Source organism: Nematolebias whitei, chromosome 21 (assembly GCF_014905685.2).
Source record: "Nematolebias whitei isolate Nwh7 chromosome 21, NemWhi1, whole genome shotgun sequence".
Taxonomy (NCBI): Eukaryota; Metazoa; Chordata; class Actinopteri; order Cyprinodontiformes; family Rivulidae; genus Nematolebias; species Nematolebias whitei.
Window position 1 is genome coordinate 4,367,379 of NC_056518.1, and position 15,346 is coordinate 4,382,724.

General features: G+C 41.2%; 1 protein-coding gene across 1 annotated transcript in view; it reads right to left on the reverse strand.

Moving 5' to 3' along the window:
• LOC119427474 (lysyl oxidase homolog 3B-like) overlaps positions 1 to 15,346 on the reverse strand; it is a 109,521-nt gene that overhangs the window by 27,062 nt on the left and 67,113 nt on the right. The window contains exon 8 of the mRNA XM_037695100.1: positions 9,890 to 10,026. Within this exon, the coding sequence (XP_037551028.1) occupies positions 9,890 to 10,026 (137 nt within the window). The remainder of the gene's footprint in view (positions 1 to 9,889; positions 10,027 to 15,346) is intronic.

Consider the following 15,346-nt stretch of genomic DNA (forward strand, 5'->3'; position numbering starts at 1 on the left):
AAAAAACAAAACTAACAAAAAACATTTAGTTTATTTATTATGAACTGTATTGTTTGTTTTGTGAATGTCCAGAGGACCAGACTTAACTTTTTAGATTTTTCTACCTGGATTATTGAGCAGCATCAGGATATTAATTAATAAATAGTCAGTTGGTCTGTGAACACCATGGGATCCTAGAAGAGTTGAAGAGGAGGCTGTTCATGTCTGTGCCTCCCTGGTGAAGATGCTGCTCCCACAACCCTGAAGCAGAAGAGGATGGATGGATGGATGGATGGATGGACGAGTGGCGAAGGAGGAGACCATCAAACAGCAGGAGTGGTCAGTTCAGGTGAACTCCTGCCTGTTTGCTTCAGATCAGCTGTTCAAATCTCTGCAGGTTCAAATAAAAGGTGCACCAGGACTTTCAGCTGAATCTCTCAGGCCACAGTTGTATGGCCAATAACTGATAACTGTCCTTTCTGAATTTTTGACTGTTTTTGTGTCACTTCATCCTAGAACCAAAAAATTATAACATAATAACAGTTGAGCAGATACTAGTAATCTTTTCTTAGGATCCATTAAAGATCAAATGCAATTGGAAATTCTTCTCAATTCCAGTATGAATTTAAACAAACACTATATGAACTTAACATTGTAAAATTTGTTTAGGAAATTTAATGTTCAAGGACACCACTTAAGAAAAAAATTGTTTAATAGGAAAAGTAAGAAGTGAAAAATGTACAAAAATAAAAACTACTGCGTCCAACTAATGATTGTGTATCTGTCTGTCCCTTGTCTCACGGGCTTCATCCAGAAGAAGACACAAGTGTTGTTCCTGCTGTGTCCGGTTCAGTTCTTCATGTTCATTCAGTGATGAAATAAGACTTTTCTTTACTGGACTCTTTTCTCTTTCTCTTCACTAGAAAGAAGAAACAGGTGGTTAATTCAAGCTACATACTGTTTTTGAATAAATGCATGAAACAAAGAAAGGTGCTGCTAACAGCTATAATAGATATATTAATAATTATAAACTGATCAAATAAGAAAATGAAAAATAAATTGATTTAAAAATAATGAAAATGATAATGGATATATGAATCAGAAAGTATTATACAGATGCAGATATTCTTTGTCATTCGCACCACATGTGGTCCATGTGGTGGATCAAAATTATGTTCACAGGGTCCCAGTTACATCCAACAATAAAATATAAAAGAAAAACAGTAATAAGATCTAAGATATGAACTAATAAAAACATCAACTAAAAATATAAGCTCTAATAGCATAAAAACATTAAACACAATACGCAGAACAGCAGCACGGACATGAGTCTGTGTGAACAGACGAGCACGAATGAACACAGCAACATGAAACAGATCAGCAGCAACATGAAACTGATCAGCAGCAACATGAAACTGATCAGCAGCAACATGAAACTGATCAGCAGCAACATGAAACTGATCAGCAGCTACATGATGTGATTCTTCACAGTGTTATATATTCATGAGGCTGCACAAACTCAAGTTCATGTTGCTGTTTGACGTATTGTTTTGATTGTTTACTGCTATTAGTGCTTAGTGTTTTATTAGTAGATGTTTTTTAGTTGATATTTTTCTTAATTCATATCTTAGATCTTATTACTGTTTTTATTTTACATTTTGTTGTCTGTAACTGGGACCCTGTGTACATAATTTCATCCCAATTCAGTATTTATTCAACATTTTAGTTTTTTACTTTAAAAATAAAATAAATCAAGTCCTTATCGGCACAAATAAAGTGATGTGGAACATGTTGCATCTTACCGAGCACAGAAGCTGCAGCGTTGTGCTGCTCTGTCAGGTGTAGACTCCTCTGATGGAGACCTGTCAGGTGTAGACTCCTCTGATGGAGACCTGTCAGGTGTAGACTCCTCTGATGGAGCAGGAGCCGGGAGGCTTGGAGGGTTTAATGTGGAGTTTAGAGATGAACCATCACGCGCTGAAAGACGTTCTGGATAAAATACAGTGAGAAACGGGACCGGAGGACAGTTAGCGTTTATGCAAATTAGCTTAGCATCGTAGCACCGACGTTGTACTATTATGGCGTCAGCCTCTTTTGTTAGTTAAAAATATGTTCAGAACCGATGGGATGAGTAATTTAAAATATGTTTAAAGTTAGAAAACACTCACCATCTTCTATAAATGGTTCAAGTAGAGCAGTAGTCGTGTCCAAACCACCCTCCAATCCTCCATCTAGCTCGCTTTGACTTTTTTCGTCGGCCACCAAGCACAACAACACCTGCACTTCTGCATTTGACCACGGCTTTGATATTATTGTTGTTGTATAGCTTCAAAATACTAAAAGATACGCTCCTCGTGTTATCGCTAATGGCAAGCGGTAGAGAAAAAAATGGTGGATCGGGTTGTTTGGAAAGACTCCACAGACTCCTCCCCCCGACCAATCAGTGACCGACAGTGTTTCTGACGTCACGGCGCGGCTCGCTCGGAACCCTTGAGAAGCCGGGCCAGAATTTAGCGAGACGAGCCGGTTTCTGGAACAGTGGAAATACCTCCAACGCGCTTCAACCCGGAAATATCCGACCCGCGCCGTGACAGTGGAAAAGGGGCATAAGTACCTGAAGAGTCACTCAGTGCCAACGGGCAGCTGAGGCAGCAGTCCACTAGGTCAAGTCCAAGCCTAGTAGGACTAGGTTGGCACACTCACTAGGCAACCGCCTAGGTGAGGCTGCATCCCTTTTTTCCCCTCCTCATTTTGTCAGGACAAGTGACCTGACACACACACACACATACACAATAACTGAACTGTTGCCTCTCACTAACAGGACATTAACACTCATACAGAGTGGCAACACATGCACATCACAAACACTTGCCAGAACTACTGATATAGAGACTTTTTACACACACACGAAGAGACCTCCGTGGTTTAGAGCAACACACCGCTGAGCTACTAAGGACCCCTTGCCAAGAAGGGCCTCCCAACTTGCTGTTATCCATCCATCTATCCATCCATCTGGTTTGATTCTTGTAATTGTTTAACTCACGTTTGTAACAATGAACCTGTTCCAACATCCTTGGAGAACTACCCTGATGTTTGGGTCCATAATTCTCTTGACAACTGTCATCATTTTCTTGTGTGAACATTTTTGCATGTTCCCAAATAAACGGTCCTATACACAGACAAAGGTCACCAGAAGGAGCCTTCCAAAATATGCTTATCAGAAGTTAATCCTTGATTATGAGATCAACTCAACCACTGCATTCCATTTCGACCTGTGTGATGTAATCGATTGTGGTGGTCATGATCAATGGTATCGAAGCGTCGATCTATATTTGTGTTTAGATAATTCAATGAACGTGGATGGTTTCCCTGATCACACCACTGGCATGCGTAGGGCCCTCCACCAAGCAGGTCTGCAGTATCCAGAAACCCGTGAACCAGTCTGTTCCTGGCCCACAATCACTGCATACACAGGACTGTGGACACCCCCACGTTCTGGTTTGACTAAGGACACAAAAGCATGGTGGGACAAAGTCAGGTTTCAAAGAGATTACAACCCAGCAAAGAACCCAATCACTCTCTCGTTGAATAAGTTATCCGGCCCTCCACAACATTTTATCTCACAAACAAAGTCAACTTACTATACTTTCTTACTCCGGGCTTACGTAAAAGGCACAGATCCAAAGGGATTTATCACAATAAGATTTATTTCCCCACCTTAGTCTCAAACATCCAAGACATCCACACATACCTCGCCTAACATTACAAATGCTGGAGATAACATACCAGTCATGTCTGTAGATTACACCAAACTCAAACCTGAACAACTAAGAGAACATGCTACTGGCCATGGAGATGACAACATGTGGCTTTCATGGCTAGGTGAAGCAGCAAGAGAAGCTCAGCAACTGCGTTACCTGTGCTACAGCCAGACCAAAATTAGTCACTCAGCCCGCCTCATTGTTTCCTGAAGATACATTGGGTTATAACTGTACAGGTCCGTCTCAAAAAATTTGCATATTGTGATAAAGGTCATTATTTTCCATAATGTAATGATAAAAATGAAACTTTCATATATTTCAGATTCATTGCACACCAACTGAAATTTTTCAGGTCTTTAATTGTTTTAATACTGATGATTATGGCATACAGCTCATGAAAACCCAAAATGCCTGTCCCAAAAAATTAGCATATTTCATCCCACCAATGAAAGACAAGTGTTTTTAATACAAAAAACGCCAACCTTCAAATAATCATGTTCAGTTATGCACTCAATACTTGGTCGGGAATCCTTTTGCATGAATGACTGCTTCAATGCGGCGTGGCATGGAGGTAATCAGCCTGTGGCACTGCTGAGGTTTTATGGAGGCCCAGGATGCTTCGATAGCAGCCTTAAGCTCATCCAGAGTGTTGGGTCTTGCGTCTCTCAACTTTCTCTTCACAATATCCCACAGGTTCTCTACGGGGTTCAGGTCAGGAGAGTTGGCAGGCCAATTGAGCACAGTAATACCATGGTCAGTAAACCATTTACCAGTGGTTTTGGCACTGTGAGCATGTGCCAGGTCGTGCTGAAAAATGAAATCTTCATCTCCATAAAGCTTTTCAGCAGATGGAAGCATGAAGTGCTCCAAAATCTCCTGATAGCTAGCTGCATTGACCCTGCACTTGATAAAACACAGTGGACCAACACCAGTAGCTGACATGGTACCACAGACCATCACTGACTGTGGGTGCTTCACACTGGACTTCTGGCATTTTGGCATTTCCTTCTCACCAGTCTTCCTCCAGACTCTGGCACCTTTATTTCCGAATGACATGCAAAATTTGCTTTCATCCGAAAAAAGTACTTTGGACCACTGAGCAACAGTCCAGTGCTACTTCTCTGTAGCCCAGGTCAGGTGCTTCTGCCGCTGTTTCTGGTTCAAAAGTGGCTTGACCTGGGGAATGCGGCACCTGTAGCACATTTCCTGCACATGCCTGTGCACGGTGGCTCTGGATGTTTCTACTCCAGACTCAGTCCACTGCTTCCACAGGTCCCCCAAGGTCTGGAATCGGCCCTTCTCCACAATCCTCCTCAGGGTCCGGTCACCTCTTCTCTTTGTGTAACATTTTCTGCCACACTTTTCCCTTCCCACAGACTTCCCACTGAGGTGCCTTGATACAGCACTTTGGGAACAGCCTATTCATTCAGCAATTTCTTTCTGTGTCTTACCCTCTTGCTTGAGGGTGTCAATGATGACCTTCTGGACAGCAGTCAGGTCGGCAGTCTTACCCATGATTGCGGTTTTGAGTAATGAACAAGGCTGGGAGTTTTTAAAAGCCTCAGGAATCTTTTGCAGGTGTTTAGAGTTACGTCGTTGATTCAGATGGTTAGGTTAATAGCTTGTTTAGAGAAACTTTTCATGATATGCTAATTTTTTGGGACAGGCATTTTGGGTTTTCATGAGCTGTATGCCATAATCATCAGTATTAAAACAATTAAAGACCTGAAATATTATAGTTGGTGTGCAATGAATCTGAAATATATGAAAGTTTCATTTTTCTCATTACATTATGGAAAATAATGACCTTTATCACAATATGCTAATATTTTTAGAAGGATCTGTACACTGTATGCCACCTGTGTCCTGATGTTCTCACCTTATCAGTGTCTGAAACTATCTGTATATACCTTGTGTTATATTATTGTTCCAAATTGAACAAAGGGAGCAATTGTGAAAGAAAAAATATACTTGAGTATTTTGTATTGTTTTAGTCAAGTCTTATGCATATTATTTAGTTGTCATGTCCATTTGAGACCACCCACATGCCATTTCCTATTGAAACATCTGTTCCTCATTACACCATGGGACAGGAAGTCAGAGGGGCCTTGTTGAGTGTGTGAAGCCATCAGAATATTAGTTCCCAGAAACTGCTCGCACATAAATCACTGCGATAGAGAGGCGCCTGACCCGATCACCAAGGAACTGTTTGTCTTAGCCCTTAAGGCAAAGGATCCACCATCTGGAACCTGTCAACTGCCCTATGGGGCCAGGGATGTTTTATGACATGTGGAGGTGTATAAATGAAGCTGTACTGCTCATGTTTTTTGAGAACACGCAGAACTGACTGAGCTGCGTTTTTTGTTCATGTGTTTTCATTCTGCAGAAGAAAAAATAAACTTTACTACGTGTTTTTGAACAAAGTTCTCAGTCTACTAAATTTTATTGAACAACAAAGTTTGATAAAACTCAACACCAGCTCCCGTCTTTAGCAACATGTCTGCTAAATCCCATCCCAACCAGACTGTTTAAAGAGGTATTTCCCCTAATTAATGTCCACATTTTGGATCTACTTAATTTCTCTTTAATGAATGGTTATGTACCACAGCGCTTTAAGGTTGCTGTAATTAAACTTAATTAAATTAAATTAAGAAGTCTGATCTTGATTCAGAAATTTTGGCCAACTATAGACCTAAATCTAATCTAACTTTCATCTAAAAAAAATCTAGATAAAATAGTTGCAGGTCAGTTGCGTGAACATCTACAAAGAAATAATCTGTTTTGAAGAGTTTCAGTCAGGGTTTAGAGCTCATCATAGTACAGAAACAGCACTAATAAAAGTCACTAATGATATTCTCATGGCCGCAGACAATGGACTTGTGTCTGTACTGGTCCTGTTAGACCTCAGTGCTGCATTTGATACAGTTGATCACAATATTTTACTACAGAGGCTTGAATATGATATTGGGATTACAGGAACAGCTCTAACATGGTTTAAATCATATCTATCTGATAGATTCCAGTTTGTAAATGTAAATAAGAAATCTTTTTTATACACCAAAGTTAGTCATGGCGTTCCTCAGGGCTCAGTGCTTGGGCCAGTACTCTTTACTTTATATATGCTTCCATTAGGTAAAGTTATTAAACAGCATGGGATAAATTTTCATTGTTATGCTGATGACACACAATTATATTTGTCCATTAAACCCAATGAATCCAATCAGCTACTTAGACTACAAGCATGTCTTAAAGACATAAAAACCTGGATGACCCTTAATTTTCTCCTGTTGAACACAGACAAGACTGAGGTTTTTGGACCTGAGCACCTTAGGAATGAATTTTTCAGTCTTTTTCCCTCCTTAGATGGCATTAATCTGTCCTCCAGCTCTAATGTTAAAAATCTTGGTGTTATTTTTGATCAGGACATGTCTTTTATCCCCCACATTAAAAACGTTACTAGAACTACCTTCTTCCACCTGCATAATATCACTAAAATTTGAAACATCTTGTCTAAAAATGATGCAGAAAAACTGGTCCATGCATTTGTCACGTCTAGACTGGACTATTGCAAAGGTTTATTATCTAGGTGTTCAAATACTTCTTTAAAACGTCTCCAGTTGATCCAAAATGCTGCTGCCAGAGTCTTAACCGGAGTTAGTAGGAGAGATCATATTTCTCCAGTTTTAGTTTCTCTCCATTGGCTCCCTGTCCAATCCAGAATAGAATTCAAAATCTTACTTCTAACCTACAAAGCTCTCAACAGCCTAGCTACATCTTATATTACAGATCTTATTGTTCCATATTTTCCTAACAGAGCACTTCGCTCTCAGACTGCAGGTTTACTTGTGGTTCCTAGAATTTACAAAAACAGAATGGGAGGCAGATCTTTCAGTTATCAGGCTCCTCTTGTGGAACCAACTACTAATCTCTGTCCGTGAGGCTGACACATTATCCAGTTTTAAAACTAGGCTTAAGACTTTCCTTTTTTCTAAATCCTATAGTTAGGGTCGGCTTGGGTTTCCTGAGCTGTCCCTTAGTTATGCTGCTATAGGCTTAGACTGCTGGAGGACAAACTGACCACAATTTTCACTCTGCTACTCTTTACTTACTCTGCTCAACCTGTTTTGTATTTGTAATTATTTTTTCTATCCTTAACATGTTTTTTTTTTTTTGTATTTCAGATACACCTGGACCAATACCTGGACCTACCATTCTGTGTTCGTCTGTCTCTCCTTCCTGTCCTCTCAACCAGCCGGTCAAAGCAGATGGCCACTTGTCCTGAGCCTGGTTCTGCTGGAGGTTTCTTCCTTTTAAAAGGGAGTTTTTCCTTTCCTCCGTTGCCACTGTGCTTGCTCAGGATGGGAGACTACAACGAAGCCAAGATTCAACTTGTCTGCTGGATTCCTTAGATAGATAACTTTACTAATTGGCTTTTATGTATGTGAATGTTTCTGTAAAGTGCCCTGAGACAACTTTGTTGTGATTTGGTGCTATACAAATAAACTGAATTGAATTGAATTGAACAAGCTCCACTAGGTCCAAAAACAAGCATCTCTGTCTTTTTTTCATTAAAATGCTGGAAGTTTAGGGCCATCCGAGCTTTAAGATCCTCGAGACACGATAAAAGAGATTTAATGGACCAGGCATCAACTCGCCTCAAAGGCACATCAGCGTAGCAATGAAAGGAGATGCCGTGTTTTCTAAAAATCCATCCTAGAGGAAGCAGATATAAAGAAAAAAGCAAAGGCCCTAAAATTGATCCCTAAGGTACCCCACATGACAAAGGAGAAGAAAAGGATTCATACCCAGCAATTTTTACAGAAAATGTTCTGTCTGCCAGATAGGACCCCTACCACTCCAGAGCATTCCCACCGATGCCTACTTGGTGCTGTAGACGTGACAATAACATGCTGTGGCCAACTGTGTCAAACGCAGCAGTTAAGTCCAGTAAAACAAGGATCACGTGATCACCCGAGTCACATGCCAGGAGGATGTCATTAAAAACTCTCAGCAGAGCTGACTCTGCTGTGGAGAGTTTTAAATCCAGATTGGAAAACATCCGTGATATTATGTTCATCCAGGAAGGTTTTTAACTGAGCATAAACAATTTTCTCCAAGACAGGAGGGGAAGCTTGGAGATAGGCCTAAAATTCCCCAACACAGTGGGATCAAGACCAGGTTTCTTTATCAGGGGCTGCACAACAGCATGTTTAAAATTAGCAGGGACTACTCCAGATAACAAACTACTGTTAAAAAGGTCAAGAACCAAGTGTTTAAAACAAGGGAAAACCTCTTTAAGAAAGTGTAGTGGAAGAGCATCACATGGAGAACACACAGAGGGGTCAGAGTCTGGGGTAAGATGGAAGCCCTTTTAGAGGTAACCTTATTAATAAAAATAAAAAAACTGCATAAAAATATTGCACAAGGAGGTGAATGTATTTAGTTAGTAAACAATAGAGTCCTAACATTTATTAAACATTACTGTACTTCTGTATTTACATAATTGTAACTGTATTTAAAAAAATAAAAATTGTGCTTTGACAAACTCATCAATAAAACTAAAAAAATTTGTCAATGCAAAAGAGGAAAAGAGGGGGCAGGTAGCTCCCCAAACGACAAGGCAGTCTGAATTGTTCATAACATTAGCATGAGAGTTGCTAGGTCCAAGCAAACAGTTGCCGGAATACACCCTGTCAAAACAAAGATTTCCCAGATTTTGTTCCGGCAGGATCCGGCTCAAATCAAGTCCTGGAAATGTTCAGATATGACAATCAGTCAGTTTTAAGTTGAGTTGTCTTGGGTAAAATAATCTAAAAGTACATTTAGATTATTTTTTTCTCATGTGGGCAGCTATGGCTGAGTGGTTAGAGCAGTCGTCTTCCAATACAAGAGTTGGGGGTTTGATTCTACCAGCAGCCACATGCCCAAGTGTCCCTGGGCAAGAAGACACTGAAGCCCTCATTGCCTCCAATGTGTGTCCCATCGGTGTGATAAAGCACTGATTATTCTTTGTACAGATCTAGTAGAGTGCTGTATGAATGGGTAAATGAGGCACATATTGTAGTGTAAAGTGCTTTGAGTATATTGATCAGATAGAAAAGTGCTATATAAGTACAGTCCATTTCATGTTGACAGCAGTGTGCTTTCACCTGCATGATGTAGTTTCCAGGTCTGACATCTGTGATGTCGATCCACTGGCAGTCAATGTCATGTCGGTACTGATCCCAGCAGCCCACAGTGATGCCCTGATCACCAAAGTTGGCACATTCGTATCGTTTAGAAACACCTAAATGTGACAAAGAAAAGATGTTACTAGTGAAAGGCTTATAAATTGCATTGACATTTCTTTAAACCAGAAGTTTTTATTATTATCTAAAAAAGTTAAATCTGGTCCTCCGGCCATTCAAAAAACAAAACAAAGCAAAACAACAAAAAATGTAGAAACGTTTAGTCTTTCATCCGAAAGACTTACTCTTTCTTGGACTGTGAGGTCTCAGTCTCTGATAGAGGACATTTGCAAACTGAGGTGTACCACAAACCAACCCACACAGATCAGTATTTGCAGTTTGACTCCCATCACCCTTTGGAGCACAAGTTAGGAGTCATCAGGACTCTGTATCACAGAGCAGACGGCGTCCCCACTAACTCAGGAGCCAGGCAGAAGGAGAAATCCCACACAAGACAGGCTCTAGAGCAATGTGGATATCCTAACTGGGCCTTCTTGAAAGCAGAGAAGAACCCCAAACAGGACTCCAGTACCTCCAGTCAGCCATCAGGTGAAAAGGAGGAACCCAGACCATTGGTCTTTCCGTATGTTGAAGGTGTATCAGAGAAACTGAAACGTTTATTCTCTAAACACAACGTCCCAGTGGCTTTTAAACTCCAAAATACATTATGGCAACGACTGGTTTATCCCAAAGATCCAGTCCCCTGGCACAAACAGAGTAATATTGTGTATGCTGTTCAGTGTCAGGAGGGCTGTGATCAGTCTTACATTGGGGAAACTAAACAGCCACTGGCCCAAAGGATGACCCTGCACTGAAGAGCAACAACATCAGGCCAGGACTCTGTGGTCTACACTCATCTCCAGACCAGCAGTCACTCTTTCAGGGATGAAGATGTTCACATCCTGGACAGAGAGGAACGATGGTTTGAGAGAGGAGTAAAAAGGAGGCCAATTTTGTGAAAAGAAATCTTCCATCATTAAACAGGGGTGGAGGCCTCCATGTTCAACTGTCCCCGTCTTACAATGCTGTTATTGCTAGTATCACTCAGCCCTCTGTGAATAGTAAACAGCCATCAGTGTGCTAATGACCCATCGTTAGGCTGATGGTCCTTCTTGATCTTGTGAGCAGCTGGTTTTGGTTGTCAGCAGCAAAACTGGTTGATCCACTCTGAGAAGGTGCTATTTATAGGACTGAGCTGAAAACAGCACCTCAGACTGAGGAAGTCTTTCGAATGATCCTACCTGGATTATTGAGCATGCACAAGGCCGGATTAACCATATGGGAAACTGCCCAGGGGCCCATGACCTCTAAGGGGCCCTCGGCCCAGGGCAGTGACGTCACAGCACAAGCAAAAATATCTGGTCATCTCCCAGCTTTATGATAAACCATCACTCAGCTTGAGCTCTAGCACTGCACAACGACCGCGGTGCCTGTGACTCACAGACAGAGCTGCAGTCTCTGTGTAGCGCTGTCACTGAGAGGCTGCGCAGCGCTGAGTCACAGACAGCGCAGCACAGCCTCTCAGTCTGAGAGTCTCAGTGTCACTGAGAGGGTTGCGTCATGTCAAGCGTTGTTACGCAACCCGCTCGGGCGGGTTTAATTTGTAAACATATCAGAATCCAAATATACTCGTCAATGCAAAAGAGGAAGAGGGGCAGGTATCACTGTCGCCTTGACTTTATACTCTTTGTCGCATGTGTGCTGCTGTGGTTCAAGCGTCCATAGCGACATAAAAGCAGCGGCGGGTGGACGTGTAGCCGGAGTTTATCATCTCAGCAGCAGAGGTGAGCGACACCGTTCAAGCATGGTTCCCCAAGTAAGTTTTATTCATTCAAGGCAGTCATATTTGTTCATAACTTTATTATTAGTAAGCCTGACAGTCGTGAATCTAAGCAAAAAGTTGCGGGAAGTTGGAACGTGCATTACGCACCCTGTCAAAATAAGAGTTCCCAGATTTTGTTCCGGCAGAATCCCGCTCATATTAAGCACTGCCGCTCACTATACAAAAATTCAGACATGGAGAAGCTAAGTGGGAGCGCTAAACAGAAATTAAAAAAGGAGAAAGTCATCAGAAACACAGAAAATTTAAAGTATATACCGAAAATAGGTAATTTCTTCACCCCTAATGTTGCAGACTGTTTTGTTAAGTCAGCTTCTGTCAACAAGGACAACTCAGCTATCCAGGACTTTTCTTCACCGCCAATGCTAGCTCACATTTATAGCTCGGGAGAGCGAAGAGCCAGCAGCATCTTCAAACAACGAACCAGATTCTGCTGTGAGTGTGACAGCTGAGGGAAGCGGTGATGGCAGGTCTCCAGTCTCACTGCCACCTGAGCCGCTCATCAAATCTGAGCAGCCCCTGCATCTCAACACCTGTGCTCCCTGTGGATCCTGCCCTGTGGTGGGCCATTACGGAGCAGGTCTGGGAAGAGGCAATTTACAGAGGGCCTGCAGCTTTCCAGAACCGGGCTGCCAAGTATCCTGCATTGGTAAGGGAGTCTGGACTTGGGACTTGGACACGCTCCCTCACCAACGATTTGCTTCACTGTCGACTCCAAAACAACCAAACTGTGGCAAGGGAATGGCTGCTTTACTCGCCATCATCTGGATCAGTTTATTGCTATGCCTGCAAACTCCTGACATCCCAAAAGCATGCATTTATCAGCGGATTCTGTGACTGGAAACATCCAGAGAGGGTTAGTGATCATGAAAAGTCAAGTCAAGTCATCTTTATTTGTAGAGCACAATTTAAAACAGATAAACTGTTATCAAAGTGCTTAAAAGAGTGCAGAACACAGACAAAACATGTTGTCTTTATTGCACAGGTCTAAATATGCATGCAGAGTGGACGCTTCTCTTGCCTGACAGCATGAGGCAGAACAGCAGTACTGGAAAGAAGTCCTTAGACGTGTGGTTGCTGTTATTAAATTTTTGGGCGCGAGAGGACTGTCATTTCGAGGCGACGAACTGCTGGGCTCTACGCACAATGGGAACTATTTGGGACTACTTGAACTGATAGCAGAGTTTGACCCCTTTTAAAGGAGCACCTTAAGAAGCATGGCAATAAGGGTAGAGGTAAACCATCTTACCTGTCATCAACTGTGTGCGAAGAATTTATTTCATTAATGGGTGACAAAACTAAGCAAGTGATACCAGAGGAAAACAGACAAGCAAAATATTTCTTTGTAATTGTTGATTCAACACCAGATTTAGCACACGTAGATCAGCTCACATTTGTTTTTCATTTTGTCAGCGCAGATGGCAAAGTAGTGGAAAGATTCATCGGGTTTGAGCCCATCCACACTCACACAGGTGTAAGCCTAGCTGAATCTATGATTGCAATGGTGCGAGGCTTGGGGTTAGACTTGTCAAATTGTCGTGGCCAAAGTTACGATAATGCTAGCAACATGTCTGGCAAATACAGTGGGCTCCAGGCACACTTGAAAAAACAAAACCACTAATTTATTATACACCGTGTGCTGCCCATTCGCTGAACCTCGTAGGTGTTAATTGCATTGATAATTGCTGTGAGGAGGTTAACTCGTTTTTTGAACTGCTGCAGTCTCTGTATACATTTTGCAGTGCGTCAACACATCGCTGGAATACAGTTTTCCATAATAGCGAACATTACATTAAATACACAGTTAAATCCCTCAGCACCACTAGATGGAATTGCAGAGCAGACTCCACAAAAGCTCTCAATGAAAATTACAGGGCAATTAGAGATATATTAGCCAAAATGTATTTAGACTGTGATGAAAAAACACAAACCAAACTTGAAGCTGCCGCATTGGTTGCAAAACTTGATAAGCTGGAGACAGTGATAAAGACTATGTTATGGGACCGGGTACTGCATAGATTTAAAGCAACAAGTGACCAACTCCAAAAAAGCGATATGGATTTAGCTACTGCTCTTGGTCTTTTGCGCTCACTGCTTTCATTTGTTGGTTCTCTACAAGAACAGTTTTCAGAGCTAGAAGAATCAGCACGCGCTGTCAGTGCTACACAAAACTACCAGTTTGACACTCAACGTGGAAGAAAAAGAAAGAGATTTGCAGATGAGTCAGCTGATGACGGCCAAGTAGCCTTTATTGACAGTAGTCAGAAATTTAAGGTTGAAACATATTATGGCATCAGTGACAGACTTTGTTCATGCCTATCCAAGCGCATCGAAGCCTACACACACGTGTGTGACCTTTTTGGGGTTTTATTTGAGAGGGACTGTGATGATTGTCATGTGCATGTGAGAGCTGCTAAGCTGAGCTCCACTTATTCAACAGATCTGGATAGTTCCTTGTCAGATGAATTGATTCAATTCAAGCACTTTGTGCAGAATGAGACCTCACCTGTACAGCTGCTGCAAGCTCTTGAGAGACATGGAATTAAGACAGCATTTCCAAATGTTTATGTTGCACTGAGACTGTTCCTAACCTTGCCTGTGTCTAATTGTGAGGGTGAGAGGTCATTTTCAGTTTTGAAAAGGGTTAAAAATGAGCTGAGGACCACAATGTTACAGACACGGCTCTCTGCACTTTCTCTCTTGGCCTTCGAACATGAACTTGTTAGTGGCCTTGATTTTGAAGATATTATACACCAGTTTGCACAGTCAAAGTCCAGAAAAAAGCCAGTGTAAGATGTGTTTGTTCAGAGGATTAAAATGGTGTATTTTTCTAGAATATGTAGCATTTATTTTTGTATTTTCTTCTTGAGAGAAATAGACAATTTCCAAATGTTTATGCTGCACTAAAATGTTTAATTGTTTGTGATGTGACTTGTTATTGTTCTTCTGTTTTAAAACAAGTTAAAGTGAGCTTAGTTTTTTGAGCAGATGATACGGATGCTGCATTTTATTTTTTTTCCTTGTGGTGCCAGCTCATGCTGTAAATTGTTGACTGTAGTTGAGAGAAAACTGGCAGATTTCAAAATGTTTCTATTGCACTAATAATTTGACTGTTTTGTTGAATTCTGAGTCAGGGTGATTTCTGTTTAAAATGAGCTGAGGACCAAAATATTTCTTGATGTGCTGTCTGTGGAATTCTGCAATGGCTCGTTCAATTCCATACATTTGTTTTGGGGATAAGTGTTGGTAAATAAACATTGGATGGTTGGAAAGTGGTTGCTTCTTTATTTTTTTGTGAAAATGGAGGACAGTTCCCTCCCTCAGTGTAGTGGATAAATTTTACCAGATGTTGATGTGTTTTGTTTTCATAGTATCATGTGAGAGTGATTGTCCTGGACAAGAGGACATAACATTTATTGCATGAGCATTTAGATATTCGTACATTAAAATACATCTGATAGCTAGAATTTGAAGTATATTTACTGTAAAAAAAAAGAAAGAAAGAAAGAAAGAAAGAAAGAAAGAAAGAAAGAAAGAAA